This window comes from Lingula anatina, chromosome 6 (assembly GCF_051362555.1).
Source record: "Lingula anatina isolate TDL-2025a chromosome 6, LinAna3.0, whole genome shotgun sequence".
NCBI classification, from domain to species: Eukaryota; Metazoa; Brachiopoda; class Lingulata; order Lingulida; family Lingulidae; genus Lingula; species Lingula anatina.
The window spans coordinates 12825825-12848726 of record NC_141772.1 but is presented as its reverse complement, the minus strand read 5'-3'; the positions used below and the strand labels follow the sequence as shown (position 1 = coordinate 12848726).

The 22902-nt window shown below is 38.4% G+C and overlaps 3 protein-coding genes and 2 long non-coding RNA genes across 6 annotated transcripts; 3 read left to right on the top strand and 2 right to left on the bottom strand.

Moving 5' to 3' along the window:
* Positions 1 to 61: 61 nt before the first annotated feature.
* LOC147761158 (uncharacterized) lies at positions 62 to 8289 on the bottom strand. The gene is made up of 3 exons (XR_015335178.1): positions 8179 to 8289; positions 2198 to 2291; positions 62 to 279 (listed from the first exon to the last, which is right to left on the bottom strand). It is a non-coding gene; the product is annotated as an uncharacterized LOC147761158 (long non-coding RNA).
* A 394-nt stretch (positions 8290 to 8683) lies between these two features.
* LOC106166023 (uncharacterized) lies at positions 8684 to 11766 on the top strand. The gene is made up of 5 exons (XR_015335170.1): positions 8684 to 8850; positions 9078 to 9156; positions 9601 to 9692; positions 10113 to 10292; positions 11544 to 11766. It is a non-coding gene; the product is annotated as an uncharacterized LOC106166023 (long non-coding RNA).
* Positions 11767 to 12048: 282 nt separating this feature from the next.
* LOC106165787 (E-selectin) lies at positions 12049 to 15571 on the top strand. Its single transcript, XM_087015187.1, has 5 exons — positions 12049 to 12190; positions 12788 to 12976; positions 13159 to 13719; positions 14095 to 14230; positions 14655 to 15571. The coding sequence occupies exons 1-5, from the start codon at positions 12049 to 12051 to the stop codon at positions 15133 to 15135; spliced, it is 1509 nt and encodes a 502-aa protein (XP_086871313.1). The 3' UTR covers positions 15136 to 15571.
* On the bottom strand, positions 15572 to 19822 carry LOC106165788 (caveolin-1-like). Of its 2 annotated transcripts, none has more exons than XM_087016356.1 (2): positions 19659 to 19822; positions 15572 to 16052 (listed from the first exon to the last, which is right to left on the bottom strand). In XM_087016356.1, exons 1-2 carry the CDS (start codon positions 19773 to 19775, stop codon positions 15720 to 15722), a joined length of 450 nt encoding a protein of 149 aa, XP_086872482.1. In that variant the 5' UTR covers positions 19776 to 19822; the 3' UTR covers positions 15572 to 15719. The 2 variants fall into 2 exon arrangements, with proteins under 2 accessions (XP_086872482.1, XP_086872483.1); XM_087016357.1 differs by lacking the exon at positions 19659 to 19822 and adding an exon at positions 18541 to 18694.
* Positions 19823 to 20532: 710 nt separating this feature from the next.
* On the top strand, positions 20533 to 22268 carry LOC106165789 (cysteine-rich DPF motif domain-containing protein 1-like). The gene is made up of 3 exons (XM_087014776.1): positions 20533 to 20708; positions 21550 to 21645; positions 22130 to 22268. The coding sequence occupies exons 1-3, from the start codon at positions 20620 to 20622 to the stop codon at positions 22164 to 22166; spliced, it is 222 nt and encodes a 73-aa protein (XP_086870902.1). The 5' UTR covers positions 20533 to 20619; the 3' UTR covers positions 22167 to 22268.
* The last annotated feature ends 634 nt before the right edge of the window (positions 22269 to 22902 follow it).

Sequence of the window (22902 nt, the reverse complement as noted above, 5' to 3'; positions counted from 1 at the left end):
TAATAAATTAATAACAGAATAAAAATTGTGAACAAAAATTTTGTTTCAATTGCTTACCAGGACATCGTTTCATTTGATAGTGCCGAACATTGCTTACAAATCCTAATCCACTGCACGACGAAGAACTGTAATGAAACCAACAACTCCCATCCCAGTCAACTGCCTCACATGCTGGGTCTTCGTTACAAGCTTGTAAACAGCTGGATAATGGCCAATTAGTGTTCCGTGAGCCTCCGCTGATGCTTATATTATTATATAGATACAATACGTATTCTGGCACTGAAACAAAAGATTTTCAGAAATGATATATATGTATGAGGTAAGAGTCAGCTGCCGTCACGTTTCCTACAGTAATAACGAGGTGTGCATTATATAAGCCCTTTGAGTCACAACTCCAAATTGGGAAAGGAAGTATCTAAAATATATTTATTTTCAATGCAACCGAGTCAATTTGTTGTATTCAGTATGCCTTGTCTATCGACCAACCACTTCCCTTGTCATACATACGTGTAGTTACTGAATGATATGTTGTATCCAGTAGCATGTGGCCAAATCAAATGGTACCTGGGGTATTAACAAACTCGGGGTACGTTTTATGCCAGGAAGGGTTCAGCAAGCGGATCGATGCAATTATTTGCCGCCCCAAACGCATGCCTCTCTTGACCCTACCCCAAGTAAAATCCTGAATACACCGGTGCACGGATATATAGCTTACAATGTTTAGAGATTTACCTTCTTTTAAAAAAATCAAATGTATCTTTTTTATATTTACACAATGTAATGTAGATAAAATATACCCATAGTACTCAAGAAATTAATAAAGAAAGCCCTTGATTTTTATTTAATAGATATCTGAGGAAAAATATACACAGTGAAAGAAATACTCACGTCCACATACTGGTGGTTCCCTATCAAACACATTATCTGTCAGTACACATGATGGTAAGAAAACCTTATATATAGATATACATATATGGAGCACTTGATTTTAAATTTTGAGTTTTTTTTTTTCATTTTTGAAATTGTGATGTATGATAAAGTAGACTAATTTTTCTTTTATTTTTTTCAAAATCAAGCTTAAAATCAGAGGTTGTATAAATCTCAAAAAGTCTTGTCTTAAAGCCTTCCACGATAATTAAGTTATTTACTTTGGTCGAAGCTGAGTTTTAAAAAAGTAATAGATATAGATCATGTAAACTATATGTGTGTTTAAGATAAACGAACAACACCTAGATAACAAACACTCTTATGCAAGGATTTTATTTATTGACTACAGTTCAGCTTTTAACACAATTGTGCCCCAAAAAATATTTGAAACTTTTAAATCATCTTAAGCTACCTGTTTTTGTTTGTGACTGGATTTTAGACTTTCTTTTAGATAGAAGACAATCTGTTAAAGTCGGTCCTTTTAGCTCAAAAACAACAGTCTTAAATACCGGTGCACCACAGGGATGCGTCCTTTCACCTTGTCTTTACTCCCTTTTTACCTATGATTGTACAAGTGTATCCAAGTGCAGTGACGCATTTTAATTTGATCTCAAAACTAAATTCTTAATTATCTACTTATTGTATTGTTTTATTTTATTATTTTACTCTGTATATTGCTCCAAAAGGAAAATGATTTCCGATTTTTATAATTGGCTAAATAGACTCTTATCTTATCTTATCTTATCTTATCTTATCTTATCTTATCTTAAAAAGCTGGCTAATTTTAGCGAGATGTTTTTCGCGAATGCATTGCCTCCTCCAAAAGAATACCACTAGTAACCAAGTTTCACCAGTGTTCGGCGGAACGGCAACGACAGATAAGTAAAGTAACTAGTCACATATATGACGTACTGAAAGAAGCTACATCAATCTGTTTATTGACGGGGATAACCATTTTGTAAATTCTGGTGCCGACCCTACTTTCCTGGAGATGAGACAGGTTTCTATTCAGGCTCAACACAGCAACCACCATGCAAAATTATATCATCTTTAGAATAGTAATTTGAATCTTTGAAATAAGTAAACGCATTCACTGCATGATCCAGGATTTTGGTAAGATGTAAAAGGGGGTGGAAACATGAATAAAAATGTCTCACTTACATTTGCTAAAATACATAAATCAGGAGAGAGGGATGGTTTTATTGTAATATTTTTTTTTGGGGGGGGGGGGTGTCCATATACATCCTGTGTGAAAACTTGTTCCATTTACCTGCATGGTTCCCTTGCCAACCACGAAGTAAACAAAATATCAGAAAAGGTTTTACAATGCTCGACAGTCCTTTCATTGTCTCGTTGTCCTTGCCCTGAAATAAATGTCAAGTTAAAGTATCTTGATGCGAAAAACAAAGATCTTTGCTTGAATAATATCACCATAGAGGGTGACTCATTATCAAATGAAGTTTAATTCTGATAATCAAAGCAACACGTATTTTTAAGCACGTTACAAAAAAGTTCAACCATTTTCTATGTATAACTTTATGTGATATTAGAATAACAAATATAAAATACAAATAAATAAATAAATAAATAGATACATTAATGAACAAATGGTATATACACAACAATGGACAATGAAAGCGGCCTGTAGAGTGCTAACAGACAAACTTAAAAACGACAGACAGACTGACCGACTTACTGTCGAAAACGAGTTTTCGAAGCTAGCAAAGTAAAAAAAATAAGATTGAATAAATACCTTGATATTAAAAAAACACCAGGACATTTCCTCTTAGATCTTTGATAGAAAAAAAAAACCCAACTTTTTAATTGAACCAAGAAAGAGGCAAATAATCCCAGGCGCTACAGCATGTAACAGCATTACTGTACTACTACACAACTGCGAGATGTAACTTATTAACATTTCTCGATCAGTACGTTCTGATAAAGTAGCACGCCTGCTTTGTTATCTTATTTTTATCTAGCTACTCGTACATGTACCCTCCTAATATGTGTTCCGAAGGAGTGTTCGTCCTTTTTGAAGGACGAACACCCAAACCTTTGTGGTCATTTGTTTCCAAACCCACCACTGCCAAATTAAAGGCATTTGGGTGACTTACGTGTACTATTATGGTTTATGCAATTGGAACTTTGAAAGCTTGTCTTTGACATATTAGTATCACCTTAATTCCACCCCTCCCCCTACTCCATGAACATGGCCTCGTGAAAGAGAGTAAAAAAATCTGTATCATAAGTACACTTTAGGGCCTATTAAATTGAACCAACCCAGGCCGTATACTGCTCCATTTGAAAAATGGCCCAAAACAAAACGCTAACTGTAAAAAAAATTTGATTTATAAAACTTTGTTGTACTGATTTCTCTCTCCACCCACCCCCTCCCTTTAAGTCGCGTAATTAAAATGTCTTACAAGAGAAGACCAATCGTTCTGTCGCCCTTCTGCCTCAGGTATGTACGTGGTGTAATGCAAGATAATGACAAATTGCAATCAGTTCTAATTACATACACTGCAGGCCTTATAACGTTGGTAATATTTAAGAGAGATGCGTATACGGTTCAGGCTAATTGTTGTTGTGTTGGGGGTGGTCGGCTCATGCCCTAGTTAGATTCCACTTTACCAAAATAACACGATTCAGAGCTGGGCCTCTGAGGACGTGTATTTTGACAGCGCCCCTTGCATAGTTGAGAGCGACTTTTTGAGTGTGTAAGGCTTCTCGCCTTTTTTATGAGGAAAGATCGTCTCTGATAGGAAGGTAGGTGTCTCACCTACATAGTATGAGATTTATAGATACCGATCTACTTAGGGTGCCCTGACAAGGGCATTTCGTGATTGGCACGATCGAGGCGTCTCGCCTTTCCGGGGGAGGGGGAAGGGTGGACTGGTTGCAGAAAGCGCTTTTCGGTCAACAAGTGACCTTCATCAGCTGCAGAGTCCGAGATAAAAAAAAAGGAAAATTTAGGGACGTAGGGGCTGGTAAGCAAAGGTGTCTCGCCTTTGTTTAGTAAGTTTTCATCAATGGTGTCTCGCCATTGTGAATGATACGAGCCATCTCGGCTTTTAAGTATCATGCTTTGTTTAATGTGTTTTCATCAATGGTGTCTCGCCATTGTGAGTGATACAAGCCATCTCGGCTTTATAGTATCATGCTTGATCACAAGTGTCTCGCTTGGGTCAAGGTGGACGGTATGAATTGAGCGTGTGAATGGCTCAAGAGTCGGACGTCGACTGAGGATTTGCCGAAATTGTGTCAAATGCGAGAACGAGGCCGGGATCTGATTGGTTGTTTTAGTTATGAGTTTTGATTGGCTGTTCTCGTGGTGCATCTTGATCCTATCTGTTTAGATGTAGTTTGTTTGGTTACATTTTTTTGCAAGGTTTTTTAACCTCGGATCAAATTCATCAGTATCCTAATTCTGTGCATGTGCGTATTAACACTGAGCTATCGTTTGCTTAGTTAGTCTCTTTAGGCGTGTGTTGCTTTAAGAATATAGACCTTGTTTGAAGGGAACACCGACGTTAAGGGACACTGTAGTGTTGCGTGTTTCCCGTTGGTCCTAAATATGTGTCATTAAAGAACATTGTGATTGGCTGATTGTCAAGCCTTTGTCCGGTGTCTTATGTCTTGCGAGTCGAAAATGTATGCACAGAATCCTCCGACAAGTGTAATTTTTGGTTCAGTGGGTATTTGTCGGGTTTTCTTCATTACCACTATTGTTACTAGCTATGTAGACCGGTATCTATAAATCTGATACTATGTAGGTGAGACACCTACCTTCCTATCAGAGACAATCTTTCCTCACAATAAAGGCGAGAAGCCTTACACACTCAAAAAGTCGCTCTCAACTATGCAAGGGGCGCTGTCAAAATACACGTCCTCAGAGGCCCAGCTCTGAATCGTGTTATTTTGGTAAAGTGGAATCTAACTAGGGCATGAGCCGACCACCCCCAACATGTATTCACTTGGCCCTGGGGCCGGCCGCAATGTCGGACTGTCCGTACCGGGAACCGTCCCTTAACATTGGTTACCTTGTAGCTAGTGTTTTGGGTACTGGCAGGACGGGGTTTTTTCTGCTTTATCAAAACACGCTCTAACCTACGGATCATAAAGGACAAGAAGATCCATGTACCTAGATACATGGACACATGATAATCACATACCACGTAGGCGAGATACCTACATTCCTATTACCCACTAGTAACAATAGTGGTAATCAAGAAAACCCGACAAATACCCACTGAACCAAAAATTACACTTGTCGGAGGATTCTGTGCATACATTTTCGACTCGCAAGACATAAGACACCGGACAAAGGCTTGACAATCAGCCAATCACAATGTTCTTTAATGACACATATTTAGGACCAACGGGAAACACGCAACACTGCAGTGTCCCTTAACGTCGGTGTTCCCTTCAAACAAGGTCTATATTTTTAAAGCAACACACGCCTATAGAGACCAACTAAGCCAACGACAGCTCAGTGTTAATACGCACATGCACAGAATTAGGATACTGATGAATTTGATCCGAGGTTAAAAAACCTTGCAAAAAAAATGTAACCAAACAAACTACATCTAAACAGATAGGATCAAGATGCACCACGAGAACAGCCAATCAAAAGTCATAACTAAAACAACCAATCAGATCCCGGCCTCGTTCTCGCATTTGACACAATTTCGACAAATCTCAGTCGACCTCCGACTCTTGAGCCACTCACATGCTCAATTCATACCGTCCACCTTGACACAAGCGAGACACTTGTGATCAAGCATGATACTATAAAGCCGAGATGGCTCGTATCACTCACAATGGCGAGACACCATTGATGAAAACACATTAAACAAAGCATGATACTTAGAAGCCGAGATGGCTCGTATCATTCACAATGGCGAGACACCATTGATGAAAACTTACTAAACAAAGGCGAGACACCTTTGCCTACCAACCCCTACGTCCCTAAATTTTTCTTTTTTTTTTTTTATCTCGGACTCTGCAGCTGATGAAGGTCACTTGTTGACCGAAAAGCGCTTTCTGCAACCAGTCCACCTTCCCCCCTCCCTCGAAAGGCGAGACGCCTCTATCGTGCCAATCACGAAATGCCCTTTTCAGGGCACCTAGCTATGTAGACCGGTATCTATAAATCTGATACTATGTAGGTGAGACACCTACCTTCCTATCAGAGACAATCTTTCCTCACAATAAAGGCGAGAAGCCTTACACACTCAAAAAGTCGCTCTCAACTATGCAAGGGGCGCTGTCAAAATACACGTCCTCAGAGGCCCAGCTCTGAATCGTGTTATTTTGGTAAAGTGGAATCTAACTAGGGCATGAGCCGACCACCCCCAACACATACTACCCCCAACACGAGACGCCTCTATCGTGCCAATCACGAAATGCCCTTTTCAGGGCACCTAGCTATGTAGACCGGTATCTATAAATCTGATACTATGTAGGTGAGACACCTACCTTCCTATCAGAGACAATCTTTCCTCACAATAAAGGCGAGAAGCCTTACACACTCAAAAAGTCGCTCTCAACTATGCAAGGGGCGCTGTCAAAATACACGTCCTCAGAGGCCCAGCTCTGAATCGTGTTATTTTGGTAAAGTGGAATCTAACTAGGGCATGAGCCGACCACCCCCAACATGTATTCACTTGGCCCTGGGGCCGGCCGCAATGTCGGACTGTCCGTACCGGGAACCGTCCCTTAACATTGGTTACCTTGTAGCTAGTGTTTTGGGTACTGGCAGGACGGGGTTTTTTCTGCTTTATCAAAACACGCTCTAACCTACGGATCATAAAGGACAAGAAGATCCATGTACCTAGATACATGGACACATGATAATCACATACCACGTAGGCGAGATACCTACATTCCTATTACCCACTAGTAACAATAGTGGTAATCAAGAAAACCCGACAAATACCCACTGAACCAAAAATTACACTTGTCGGAGGATTCTGTGCATACATTTTCGACTCGCAAGACATAAGACACCGGACAAAGGCTTGACAATCAGCCAATCACAATGTTCTTTAATGACACATATTTAGGACCAACGGGAAACACGCAACACTGCAGTGTCCCTTAACGTCGGTGTTCCCTTCAAACAAGGTCTATATTTTTAAAGCAACACACGCCTATAGAGACCAACTAAGCCAACGACAGCTCAGTGTTAATACGCACATGCACAGAATTAGGATACTGATGAATTTGATCCGAGGTTAAAAAACCTTGCAAAAAAAATGTAACCAAACAAACTACATCTAAACAGATAGGATCAAGATGCACCACGAGAACAGCCAATCAAAAGTCATAACTAAAACAACCAATCAGATCCCGGCCTCGTTCTCGCATTTGACACAATTTCGACAAATCTCAGTCGACCTCCGACTCTTGAGCCACTCACATGCTCAATTCATACCGTCCACCTTGACACAAGCGAGACACTTGTGATCAAGCATGATACTATAAAGCCGAGATGGCTCGTATTACTCACAATGGCGAGACACCATTGATGAAAACACATTAAACAAAGCATGATACTTAGAAGCCGAGATGGCTCGTATCATTCACAATGGCGAGACACCATTGATGAAAACTTACTAAACAAAGGCGAGACACCTTTGCCTACCAACCCCTACGTCCCTAAATTTTTCTTTTTTTTTTTTATCTCGGACTCTGCAGCTGATGAAGGTCACTTGTTGACCGAAAAGCGCTTTCTGCAACCAGTCCACCTTCCCCCCTCCCTCGAAAGGCGAGACGCCTCTATCGTGCCAATCACGAAATGCCCTTTTCAGGGCACCTAGCTATGTAGACCGGTATCTATAAATCTGATACTATGTAGGTGAGACACCTACCTTCCTATCAGAGACAATCTTTCCTCACAATAAAGGCGAGAAGCCTTACACACTCAAAAAGTCGCTCTCAACTATGCAAGGGGCGCTGTCAAAATACACGTCCTCAGAGGCCCAGCTCTGAATCGTGTTATTTTGGTAAAGTGGAATCTAACTAGGGCATGAGCCGACCACCCCCAACACTTAAGTACTGTGAGTTAAAGTATCCTGTAGAACATGTCACTTACTGTACAAAGCATTTACACTTACCTGCCTTGTCGCTTTTACACTATCAAATATACTGTTCAATCCTGATCAATCTACATCAATTCTTTCGGAACCTTTTCTGATGCTTATGTGTACTGATTATAGTACATGTACGTGTAACGGGTTTAATACTTACCGTAGCCAGTTGAATGACCTTAAAAAGATAAGACTTGTCAAAGTCTGGCGAGCTCGAGGTCTACGTGAGTATCTGCGAAGTTTTGTGAACAAGGAAGTGACCCATTTTATATTTTACACGACCCACGGTGTTACTCCGTGTTAACAACAAAGCTACTAAAGGGTAAATATAAACATGAAAACAATGGTACCAACCTCTGTTGCCACTGCCTTGTAATATTTTATTACTACTGAAGACACTGCACTGTTGTTTGTCCATATTGTAGAAGTTGATAATATAAAGATAAACTTGTAATGTAAAAGCTTAAGTTTCGATATTTTTATTTAGATCATATTAAAAATAGCAAATAATATCTAGAATCTTCATGCTTTTCGTTGCGTTAGCCGTAATACTCTTCTGCCTTACTTTGTACAAATGGATTTAAATATTGTATTAGCATGACGCCATCTACAGGGGGTAAGACACTAATAAACAACAAGTATTCTTGCCGCACAGGTATAGACGTTTAACTTATGTACATAGTGCACGTGAATCTAGGTCACGTTGAAATAAAAAATGTAAAAGGTGATATACTTCCTGATCAACACAGGAAACTAACTTAACCTCGTCGCCATTACATCGTCCACAAGACTCTGGCTATTCTGGCTATGCGAGCGCCAGTTTCAGAGTAAGGTAAGTTTACACACGCATATGCTACCAAGAAAACGACTTGTAACACGCCAGTGAATTGCACGTAAATACATAATAATGTTATGTACATTAAAATTAAGATAATATTAGTCTACTTTGCTGGGCTGACGCTGTACGTATTATGCAGGGGGAGGGGGCATTTTGTTTTTGCACAACTTTGACCAAATCATGTCTCATGAAGTCTCATAAATCCAATATTATTTCAATAGGAATATGTTTTTACATATTCAAGAGCTCGGTCAGAGAGGGCCCCACCAGACCTCCCCAAAATGTGCCCATTTTGCACAGGTAACTTCAAATGGTGTTTTGGTCAAGTGCTACATGTGGGATTATATACCGCACACTATATTGCTTTGCCTTCGTAACCCATTTATTTTTCCCAGAAAGTTAAAAGACGACTTCAGCCCATGGGGGGCAAGAACAAGCCACAAACCGAAGCTCCTCGATGCAAGTGCCTTGCACTTAAACTAGAATATGTCCTAGACTGTACCACGTTTAACAATTTTTTTTCTTTGTAGCGAATGGTCAAATAAATTTCATCAAAGATTTGGAAAAGATAAATCTTGCATGGTGAATTAAAAGTAAACTAAGACAAGATTTTTTTACCAATAAATGTATTAAATCTATAAGAATCGGACATCGTTTTCTTTGAGAGTTGAACAAACTAAAGATAATATGTCAGTTAGCCTTAGGTTGCATTCAGAACACTCATGTAAACTTACCTCATTTAAGGACAAGAGTGGCCACAATGAAGGAATTGTTACAACTGTATGTATTTTTCTGTATATACAGTTTGGTCGTTGACCTACATGGAACTGACGCGGGTAAGTTGTCTCTGGTCACACTTATACTACACACACTGGACAATAGAAGTGTCACCCCTTCTGAACCAATACTTTGGGAGAGATAAATGGCTGTGGAATGATGTGCTCCTGATATCATTTTATTAACATCAAATTTCACAAAAGAAACGGTTCTGACTGAACAATTCAACTGTATCGATATTCTGACATCGCTTATATTCCGCCTGTTCAGGTTAATAACTTTGATTACTCTGATTCAGGGGGTAACACTTCTATTGTCCAATGTGTGTAGTTAACACCGAAAGAAAAGAGGATAAATATATATCCATAAAATGCTTTAACTGCGAATAGTATTAGAAAAACGAGACAACTATTTATAAAAAAGACACCTGTTCATGCAAAGAAAAAATGTTTTGACCACTTGGGTATTTCGTACTATAGGGTGTGTCGTGCCAGACGTTCCTCATTCAAGTCGAACCCCATTTACTGCCCGTGTTAACAGTCACCAAAGTGTTACCTACACGTGTGTCGCACCTCCATACATCCATATATACGGTACTCTTACAATCACGTGCACTGACCGAGAGGATGTTTTTGATAAGGAACCGCCAGTATGTGGAAGTGAGTATTACTGATACACTTTTTTGCTGCAGATTACAACTGGATAAAAACGTGATCTTTCTTTATCCATCTCCTGAACCAAATGTCCTTTTTTATTTTCCTACTTAAAATGGCATATTACCATTTTATATCATTTAATTACAATGTCAGCTTCTCCCCGTTTCGACATATACCTAGTGAAGTTATGGAATCTCTTGCGCTTCAGAGATAGTGTGCAGGATCTACAGACTAGACATTTAATATGGAATGTTTTATGCCTAAGTAAAAATGAGTTCTTTTTTGAGTTCCTTTTTCATATAAGATATGTAAATAGAGAAGACGTGTGTAGTAAGGTGTGTCGCTACCAATTAACTCACTACCATGTCTATTGCTCTGCTGTATTGCGTAATATGCAGTGATTTAATTGGGTAGTGCTCCTTTGAGCTGGTCAAAACTTGACTTTAGGAGGGTATGGTTCTGTCAAAAAAGTATCCACATGTCGGCAACTACTGCACAGAAGAATTTGTCGGTTTTGCAGTGTGTGAAATGCGACAAGCAGTGTGTTACAAAATTGTTATTCCGTGGCAGAATGGCACGAAAAAGACAGACATTGCCAAACGGAACGGTCCGCACAGTTTTATAGAGTAATGCCCAGACTGATGTACCTACACAGAGACCATGCCCAATGTATCAAAATCTCACCACCAGGGTACAGGACTCACTGTCTTTCGGGATATTCTGCTGCAACAAAACAAAAACCAACCAGTCACAATGAGGGGCAAATTGATGAAACTGATGAAAAATAATTTGGAAAAAATCCGGTGAGTGTCAAAAGGACTTTCAGACCCCAGTGCACATTGAAACAATACTTAGTGGCACCAAAGGACAAGACCCCTCAAGAACAGCGTTGTGGGACTATATATACAGTATGTGTAAGATCAACTGTCATGGCTGCAATTGCTTTTACATTGGTAAGAAAGGTAGGCAGTTGAACACCAGGGTAAGCGAACACAGAACATCAGTGACTGTTGGCAATACCAGCTCTGCCGTTTCTGAACATGTAATAGACACCGGCCACAGTATCAACTGGAATTCAACCAAGAATTTGACTTTGAAAATAAATCCATTTCAGATACTTCCTTTTCCAATATAGAGGTGTGACCTAAACGGCTTACATAATGTACACCTCGTTATAACTGTAGAAAACGTGACAACTGACTGTTCATCAGACATATATATATATATATTAATTCTGAAAATCTTCTGTTTTAGTGTCAGAGTACGTGTTGTACGTATATGAAAATATAAGCCACAGCGGAGGCGCACTAAAGGGTTATAGGCCACTATCCCGCTGTTTACAGGCCTGTAACTATGACCCAACATGTGAGGCAGTTGACTGGGATGGGAGGTGGTGCTGGTTCCATTACAGTTCTACTTCGTGCAGTCGATTAAGATTTGGAAGCAATGTTCGTCACCATCAAATGAAACAATGTCCTGGTAAGATGCAAATCAAAATGATTTTTAATCACTATTTTTATTTAGATATTTATTTTTTTTTTAATTTCTCAATAAGGATATTATCTCATGGAGGTGAATAAAGACCCAAAGTAAAGTAAGATAAAGTACTGAGGAAGTTAAAACGATGTTGGTGTGTCAAAGAATACGGTCAAAACCTATCAAACATACCCAATACCATTCAGAAGTTACGTTAACACAAATAAACGTTAACTATCCAGCAACTTCTTGAATTACCAAAAAGAGTAACCAAAGGTTTGGTATGTTTCCTACAGGCCATCCCTCCTACAACTGCCTCTGCTCTACAGGAGGAACGTGTGTGAGAACGTACACTTCACTGACACAGATATCTTCAGAGGAGTGTGTGTGTAACCTGGGACGTACCGGTGACCAGTGTCTTGGTTGTAAGTAGGCCGTTGATTTTCATTGTTATTTAGATACGTCCAGAGTGGCGGATTTAGAAGGGAGGTTAGGGGGGTCCTGAAATTATAATTTTGACTAGATGAATCATAGTTCTAAACCGTACCAAATGGCACCGTTCGCCCTCTAAAATACCAATTATTTTCGGGGCCCTTAAGCGGCCCCCGAACCCCATGCCAAGGGGGGAGGAGGGTCGGTTTCGCATCCCATCCCCGGACCCCCCCTTCAAATAACTCTGGAGCCGCCCCTACGTCCATGTATTTTAATGCATCCTCTACATAAATAGGTGTCTTCACAATGTTATGCTTCGGATAGAAAAACATGATGCAAACTATTCAAATAAAAATCGGTACGACTGTTTCAGAATTAAACAGCATACACATGGAGCACTACTAGACCCTCAAAGATATCGCTTTTGCATTTATCATAAACCTCTTCTAATGCAAATGAAAGTAATAAATAAAAGATAGAAGTGTTAGTGGAAACCATCAATAAATAAGGTCCTTTGTGCAATTAAGTTGTCATTTTTTATCATTATTGTGACTGATGGATTCCATTACAGACATACACTTTGTTTTTAGATGTGGAATGCACTGCCCTGACTATACCTAACGCAGCCCCCTCTCCGGCACCTGGAGGTTACAGATTTGGCAGCACTGTTACCTATACCTGTAACAGTGGGTATCAACTCAGCGATGGTTCTGGTTACAGTTTCACACTGACTTGCAGTCCTAGAGGAACGTTTGAAGGGGAGAGGAAAACGTGCACCAGTAAGTCTGATATCAAAAAGACATCAAAATAGAAAACGAAGAAAAGATTTAGAATTATACATTTAATCGTCAGTTTGCTACATGTTCACCTAACGATTATACCCTCGTAATATTTATGTGTACAATTCCTGCTGTTTTTATTGGACTTTTCATAAACTTGAAAAGGTTTGCCTTACTTCCAGGAACATGTGTCCTTCCTGTAAATGATCACCTGAGACAGGTAACACAGCGTTACGTTACCTTTGAAGGACAAACTGTCACATATACATGCGACACTGGCTTCCAATTCAACGACACGTCAATGATCAAGAACCTAACTTGTCAAGCCGATGGTACATTTGATCAGAGTTTGCCTAGCTGTGTTCCCATATCGTGTGGTTTTCCTGGTAATAAATTGAATTTGAATTTGGCAGCAGAAGGACCATATGTTTACATGCAGAATTTGACATTTTCCTGCATTCCTGGATATCATTTTTCTGGGTTTGAGGTCGACGTGCCATTTAAGTCACAATGCATTGCGACAAATACTCTGGAACCGCCAATACCTGACTGCATAAAAAGAACATGTACTTTACCTCATTTAAACAATACAGTGACGACCTCTGATGGTACGAATCTGTTCTTCATGGCATCAGTTGAATTCAAATGCATAAAAGGATTTCAGTTCCGAGATGGTAATACCAGTGTAACCTTGACGTGTGATGAAACCGGTGGATTTGGGGTGGACTCTCTGAGTTGTACAGGTACGAATTTTAAGGCATATGAATAATGGGTATCCTCTCGAATCCCCATGCAAATTGACTTGGTCATCAACGCAGACAGGTGTCTGCAATTTGACTCAGACAGGGGTCTGTAATAAAATCACTCTCCACTTTAATACTTTGACACTCAGACACGCTATGTGGTCCTCTACAATACTGTTATAACTTTGATCGAAATACTGTTTCTACATTAATTGTTACATTATGTGCAGTGTTTATCTTTACATTTCAGAAAAATAAAACTGAAAACCCTTTGCTTATTTTTATGCAAAATCAAAGATTGTACTTTTTAAATAAAAGTTCGCTAACTAGTGGAGCATATAAAACAGTTAAAGCTAAACTGTTTATTTTATTCAGCGGTGTTGCCAGGGGATGGTACCCAAGCAGCATCCACAGACCCCAACATTGGTCTCAGTATCGGTGTGGGCGTTACTGGAGTGATAGTGCTGATATTAATTGTTGTAACAGTTGTTGTATTCGTCAAACGTAGACGGTAAGTCAAAAGAGACTATAAAAAACATGTACATTCCAAACAAAGGTAACGATAAAGGGTAGCCTACACGTAAAATGAAAAGAGACACCTTTTAGGCTATGATTGTATAAATGCATCAGACCCTGCAAAGTTTGTCCAATTTTAAGTGTTATATATCAGAGTACCATATGATATAAAATATGTGAATATAAAATATTTAATGCTTAAATCGACGTGTTTTCTTTAATGTATTGGTGCATCTGGACGATGTCGGCTATCCCTGCCATGGTGTAAGCATATATAGATTCATCAATTCTTAGGGTTTTGGTTTGAAATATGTTTACGCATTACGAATTCTGATATTCCTCCTTCTAAATTAATTTGTCTTTTAACCTTCTTCCTGATAAGGGGTACATGTGAACTATTGCATTTCGTTTCCATTCAGTAAACAGTGCCACTCCTCCCAGCCGCCCAGGGCCGTTAAAGCGGTTCTCAGCGACACCTCCGCGTTACACCAAAACAGTTTGAGTCAGCCAGACAGTGCTGATAGGGAGCACGAGTATGTGTCACTGGAGGTCAAAACTATGTCAACAGTTAACCGCGTGGCTGAATATGTTAACGTTAATGACAGCGATTATACTGCCCTTAGTACTGTAGCAATCAAAGATAGTCACAGACATCCAACACCTGCTAACGCGGTTAACTGTGACACCTCAAAGATATACCAAAACAGTTTGAGTCCGCCAGACAGTGCTGATAGGGAACACGAGTATATGTCACTGGAGGTCAAAACTATGTCAAAAGACAACCGCGTGGCTGAGTATGCTAATGCCAGTGACAGCACGTACACTGTTCTTGGCATGCCAGCAAACGAAAGTAATCAACAACAACCAACAGCCGCTGGCATATATCAAAATGAGGTGTAACTTGTTCAATGATAAGAGACTAAACTGCGTCACATCATACTTAATTAACTTTGAAATGAACGGCATAACACAGAGTTTCAGAGGTAGTAGGAGTAGTAATGGTAGTAGTGAATTTATCATAGAGACTCACGTTGTCATTTATACCAGGTCTATTGCACCTATAAATCACCTATCGGTGCTGTATAATCAAGATGGTTATTTGCCTTTATCAAAGTTTATTATCACAATAAAACACAGGTAGTAGTGATAGTGGTGTGCATTTGAGTTTGTCTTAACTCTTGAAACAGTTAGTTTCATAATTACAAATTAGAATGACAAATCAAATTAATCAAGTGGCAAGCATTTAAATTATACACGTAAAAAACTAAAGGAGATTTTTCAAATGTATAAAATTGTCCTTTTGTGTTTTATTTTACGAAATAAAGCGTCAAAATCATGTTTTGTTCTCAACAATTTGAGATTGTTCAATTTGCAGACCAAACGGACGGCATTCTGTTCCTCGGTCATGAAGAATATATAGAATATACCGAATATATAGAATAGACCGATTTACTTCACACTGTGCGTATTCGTAAATATAACAGTTAACTTTTGGCAATCTTAATGTTACTAAAAAGCAGCCCAGCCGCCTCGCAACAAGGATCGCAAATGCAGTGCACGCATGCGCCAAAGTACCGCTTGGAGCACGTGAGGTAGATCTCGAAGGACCGGTACGCAGGCGTGAGGTTCCACACGTGATCGAACGTTATCATGGCGAACTCGCAGCCCCAACAGAGCGCGATTGGCAGGGCGCAGATGATGGTGATGAACTTGTAGCAGCAGTTTTTCCCTCCCGTGAAACACTTGAAAGCGTTTCGCCAGACACAGTCAATGCTCTGGGTTCCCTCGGGTTCGCCGAAGATGTCCTCGAATTGGGTCTAGAATGAAAAAATGCATAATTTTCAAGCCTAATCAACCCAGCAGGCAAAATATGTTGTTTTAACATTGAAACAACGTTGAACTATAACGTTGATAAGACGTTGGATAAACATTGGATTTGAAAGTTGACTCAACCTCAGATAACAACGTTGTATCAACGTCAGATAACAACATTGTATCAACTCCAGTTGTTAGACAACATTCTTGCATGAAAAGACATTGAAATGACCTGAGGGTAGGGTATAAAGGTATGGCCTTTAAGTTAAAATTTCCAAGGTTTAGATTAATATATATATATATATATATATATATATATATATATATATATATATCAAAGTCACAGTCACCTCAACCTATGTATAACAGGTTACCAAGAACTGTTAACTTTATTTATTCACTCAATCGCATTTACAGCAACTTATTCATCCTAGTGTTAGCTGACCTTGCAAGGAATTCAGTTTATTGGAATGTATTTCTGAATAACAAGTTAAGAAAATTCACTAGTTCACTAAAGACACAAAACAACTGTCACTTTTACTTTTAACACTTTTTTTGATTATTTAGATAAAGTTAGTTACAGTATATTGATAAACAAAGTATCACGTTTCAACAATTAATATTTTAAATTACAATCCATGTCTGCAAGGTTGTGTCAGTAACCAAAATACAACGTTGAGTCAACGTCACATTATGACGGTGTTTCGACGTGGCTGGATCAACGTTGATTTACATTGAATTTAGGTAGATCAACGGCAATCCAATGTGCATGTATCAACCTGTTTTCAACGTTGATCCAACGCAACTATGCCTGCTGGGAATGCTTTTGGTACAGGGGCGTATTATTCTCGTGTGAGGAAAGACTTCTAGGCCCCTGTAACTAGATTTTTCTGAATAAAACGTTGTACATGTATTCCCACCATAGGCCACTGCTCAGTACCTGACAGTTGAGAAAAGCCCTAACTGTGTCACCCAAAAGTGTTTTTGCAACGTTCCAGGTTTTAGTGAATGAATTCTTTTCGGAAAATGTCCTAAATATATGAAAACGGTAGGTGTTGTACTGGGGAAGTTACTAAACGTTGTTGCTATAGATTTACACTAACATGACATTTTCCCCTCTAACTTTGGTTTACAATGATGTAATAAAAGATAAAGTGTAATCTGGCGGAATATCCAAAATGCAAATAGTTTCATTGCACAGTTCTGCTGATAGCCTAATAATTCGCTTGTGTGTGCACGAGTTCGTCTTTGAAGCCACCATATCCATAGCCACGGAGACTGTTGTTGTGATGGCAGAAAAGTGACTTCAGGGGACGTTGTTGGTGCTTTTTACACCCCGTTCCCATACCTAGATCGATCTATCGGGATCGACCCAGCTTAGATGTCTGGCACGCCTACTGAAGCTGCTTAAAAATAGTTAGTAACCCTTTAACAGCTTCAGTAGGCGTGCCAGACATCACAGCCGCTAAAGCTGAATTCAAATTAATGAGAAACTCCTCGGAGATCCGGTCTTGCTAGATCGATTTAGGTATGGGAACGGGATCTAAGACACCTGTCTCGTTACGGTTGTGTTGGACTACGGTATTTGTGAAGACAACTGGTGTTCGAAAACGAGGCTGGTTGTGATGATAGTAGACCATGAGTGTGAAAGACGGATGATGGCGTTAATGGGACATTCCACAAAAAGTACATAAATAAGTAAAATAATGAGTAAAATGAGTAAAATGCCTTTGATATTGGACATTGCATATTTTTAAAGTACCGATATTTTTCTGTGCCTTCGTTTTTAATCTTTTATAAGAACCCCTTAAAAGAGTTAGTTCTTGTAATTATAAGAACCTTTTAAATAGTTGGTTCTTGCAAATCTGTTACCCTTGATATCTTTATTCAAACAGGATGCCCAAACTGCCTCTTACGTGATTAAATTAAAGGCTATCTTTTTTACTTAAATGCCAAAAATTTCAATTTTACATTAGTAAAGAAAAATAAAAACTATTTCACATCAACGTTATCTTGGCTGACGGCTATATTGGTCAAGCAGTTATTTGCTTTAATTTCATCTTTTTAAAATATCATTGAATTTAAGGCAAGAAAATACTGGGTCTTAACGAAGAAATCAATGGAATTCGTGACAGCATTTTTCAGTCCCAAAGTTTACAAATTGTCCCTTTGACAAATACCAAGCCCAGACGAAAAGATTCATACAAAACCAAAGCACTGGAAGTGACAGATTTGAAGTCACCAAAAAATTAATAATAATAATAATAATAATAATAATAAAGAGATAAGACGCATTTCTCTCTCACAGAATTTCCTTAAATGTCAACATTAATTGTGTACGCATTGAATCATTAGCTGAATTCTCTTACATGGATAAAGTAAAGTACCTTTTCATTATTGAAATATAATTGCGCTGCTTAAGCTTATGAATCAATTTTTTTTTAAGTTTTCTATCCATTGGCAGGTGTATCCATTTCACAATGTACCTACCTTGACGTGAGCGTTTAAATCATTAGGATCGCGCTGTACCATATCAACCTCATCCATTTTCCTTTAATTTTCTTGAACAATAACACGCTGTTAGTCTTACCGTCGCTCTGTTGAAATTAGTCTCTATTTTTCAGTGTAAAATGCCTAATGGCAGAAAAACTTTAGGACGTTCTTATCTTTTAGTGGAAACTATGTTTGTGTGCGTTACCGTTACCATGGGATATTCTGGGGTGGAGGGGGGGGATTACAAGGCAGACATACTTCGTATCTCACCATTCTCTTAAATTGAAAATTTGTATAGCTTTGCATTTAACAACGTTTCCATAATTTCTAAATGTTAATCAAACTTTTTCGGTTCATTTTTACACCTTGTACTTACTTTAAAAGTTATTAGGCCTACTCGTCGGGCTAATACATTCCGCCTCTTAGTTACCGAAAGGAGCGCAAACGTGAGCACAAGGACTTGAGATAATCCCCTTGCCTACTATTTGGCATAGGATAGTCAAATATCTCTTTGATTCCTTATTGGCAACCAAGAGAAAGATAAGTATGGATATCTTCGGGGATTTCTTGAACAAACCTAAACATTTTCAATCATGAGTTTACGGTTGCCCTGTTGTTTGCAATCCAGCACTGTTATTGTAAAGCATGGATGGCTACTTAATTACGGGTTAAATCAAAGCTGATATCGTATAGAAATACATGTTGATAAATGAAATACGATGAAAAACATATAAAGGAAAAAACAGACATTTTTGTTAAAAATAATTTTATTATTATTATTATTATTATTATTATTATTATTATTATTGACCCAAATATGAATAACATTATATTATCTAGGCCTACGTCTTATTTGCAGTGTACAAACGACCTCTGGATGGGCATATTTAAAAACGATAATGAACATGAAAAAATTGTTCGCCACCAGGAATTTTACGAGATAGTTCCCTAAAATGATGCAGCAAAGTCGAAAAACAGATAATCAGTGCACTTATTTTCAAATTAATATGAAGTATCGCTGAAGATCAAATCAACAATAGACGCACACGCGCGTAAAAGGTAAGCACGCTCCCATGCATGTACCTATAGGGCCTATGTAGACATTAAAAAATTACCTTCAAATGTGCGTTTATATCATTAGGATCCCTGTTCACCATATCTGGGGCGTCATCCCTTGACGTCAGGGTGTCAGTAGACGTCGGGAAAGTTTGCAGCTCGGTCACTTTAGACATGGTTGAAAGTAGGAATGGTCCGTTAATTTGTGATCTTCAGTCTATTTTCTTTTACACGGTTTCTCTAACAGGCTGATGGCGAAGATTCAGTAGTGAATTTATTATAATACAGTTAATCTGCCAATAGTAATATTGGTTTATGCTCTGTTGTCAAACCCAGCTGTTTCTAGGGATGACGCTGTTTACAGATAAGCTTATTACGCTGAAGCTCTGTTTGGAACACTATACAAATGTCCGTCTTATCTAAGAAACCTGCCAGTACGTGCATAACGACGACAAGAGGAGGCTACTTTGGCAGCTTGCCTTTGGGTGGCTTTTAGTGACGACCGATATAAAAGTACAGTTGTATACGATTGGAGCTGCTTTAATAACATGTCTCTGATAAATAACATCTTTGTTTGTAATATTGTAGGATTCTGTTGTGTTAGCAATGTTGTGGACACACTTGGCTCAGGTCGACGCGTTATTTAAGAGAAGAGAGCTGTTGTTTTGTCTCTTTTGGTGTAAGAAAACAGACTTTAAAAAGACAAATAGCCCGATTAAGGAGTAGCCCTTTCTCCCTACTCTTTCTCTAGCATAAGTTCACTTTTAAAAATGTCTACTTTTTAAAAATATACACTTTGAATAAGCGGAAATATTTCACAAATATTGGTCTGTTAATTTTGTGATTGGCCTTTTTGTAACACTTTTCATTTCAGTCAACTAGGTTTATTTAACGCGGCAAAAATGGCAAAAATGAAAAACGCAATATCTGAGTAAGAAAACTGGCGCATCTACCGCATTTCATGTTGATGTACTACATTTCGCACTTCTTTTTCTAAAGAGTTACTCATTTGCTCTGAAAATGACCTCCAAATTCCTTTGCTCTAAATGCGGTTTTTGCATAAACTATGACTATTTCGGGAACAAACCACCAGGAGCAGATACGTTATTGTAAGTACACTTACGTAAAGCATTACCTAAATGATAGGAAGATCAGGTATTTGACTACTTAATGAAATTTGTAGTTTGTCTTTGATTTTGAAGTTGACGACGTGATACCATTTGAATTAATTTTATGATTTTAAAGTTATTTTAGTCGAGTTTATACAAGGTGAACACACTCTCTGTGGTATAGGTATGATGAATCGCATTTGACGACTTGTTTCACTTCTTGAGTTGTGAAAAACCGACCGCTGATAGGTGGTGACATGCGACATGGGCTGAAGGAAGGGGAGGGGGGGGGGGGGGGGCATTCTCATATTGCTTTAGTTGAGACGGGATAATTGATAGTTGTGTTTTTCTACATGAAAGTAGAGCAAGGGGCTGACTGTGGATGATAGAGGGGGTTGGATTTGTGATTTTATTGCATTTATATAGTACTCTGTTATAAGACATATAATTATTGTTCAAACAGTAAAACATAACAACAATATTACAGTACTAGAAACAATACTTAGTGCATGGTGTTTTTTGTATTGTTGGATTTGATCACATGGAAAAAAATGATGTGCTGTAATGTGAATTAATACTGCCCATGTTTGAGAATAAGTGTATATTTGGACCTGTGCACAACTTTTCAAGAATTAATGGAAAAGGTTACTTTGATGTATTAATTAATTTAAATGGTATTATAATGTACATAAATAAATACAGATTATTAATTTCCTTATAAATATATTTTTCATTGTCAATTATTATTATTGTTGTTTTTGTTGTAGTTTCAATTTTGAATTTGTAAATCAATATTCTAACCCTGTAGAGTACATACACAAACCGTAGTGAATTCTTTCAGATTGCTAGAGGACGCGTACATAATGAAGGATCCGTTTGCAGAGAACCGGCGCGGCAAGTTTATCATCCTGGGCAGTCACTGCTCTGTCTGTTCCAAGTCAGTGTGCATAGCTCAGGTGAACTGTGACAAACACTTGTTATGTACTGGTACAGATAGATGTAATAAAAACTACAGATATTAATTGTTTATTTTGTAGTTTTTTCTAATTGGCTCATGCTGATGGATTAAGTGAGATGCAGAGCACACTTTAAGAAGAATGATTTGTATTGATTATCTTGTAAATATAATTGACAATGGCAGAATTTAATAGGGCATTGCATCCAAGTTTTATAACTATCAATAGTTGTATATTACAAATATATATACAGTGACAATTTTAGGCATGGCTGTGATCCTGAATAAGGCATCATATTATTGTTTCAACTGTAGGGTACACATGTCATGATTTTAATATTCATTTTTAATTTAATGATGAATATTTTCTTTTCATATATATCATATTCATTTGTTATATTTTTTTTTCTGTGCATATAATTTGCAATGCAGTGTGATATATATTAATCTTGTGTAATTATTTCAGGGCTGCAGCATTTTTTACACTAAACGGTTCTGCATAGACTGCGTTGTAAAAAATCTGAGTGAGTTTCCAACCGAAGTTCAAGAAGAGGCTCAGAAAAGAATACAAAATGGCTGATGTGTTTAAATTCGGCCTTTGCATCTTACTATGATAACAGTGACTTGGGATGACACTCAGGTATGACTGTGAGGATGTGTGATTTGTTCTGCAGTGGTACTGTTATGATTTTGGATATGGTCATATATCTGTATATTCCTGTCAGTGATCTGTTCTTTGGAATTCAGTGTTGATTTTAGATGGTACATGTTAATAAGTGTGCAGCATTATTACAGCATTTTAACACCCACTGCTTGTCAGAGATGCCAACACATGTACACTGAGAACAACAGATTGTCAGAAGCTCCACTTAGACCCCATTGCCAGAGATTAGATCGATCCAAACTAGATCGACCTAACTCCCTGGGGGTTCACGCTAAATAGCTGTTAGCCAAGCAGGCACGAAAGTTAATTACCCCCTTACAGCTTGTAGTAGGCGGGAGGGGCATTTAAGCCAGATTATCTGACAGTAATCTAGTGAGACTCCCCGTAGGGATAGATCGATCTAAAAGCTCTGGGAATACGCCCTTATTGTCTTGGTGCAGCTGTGCACTGTATAATTCTGTATATATATATATAATCTAAGAGTACCGGATGCCCTTTGAAAATTGGACAAAAAAATGACCAAAAAATACAATTGGGTGTTTATGTAAATGTAAAAAAAAATCTGCCAAAGTGTT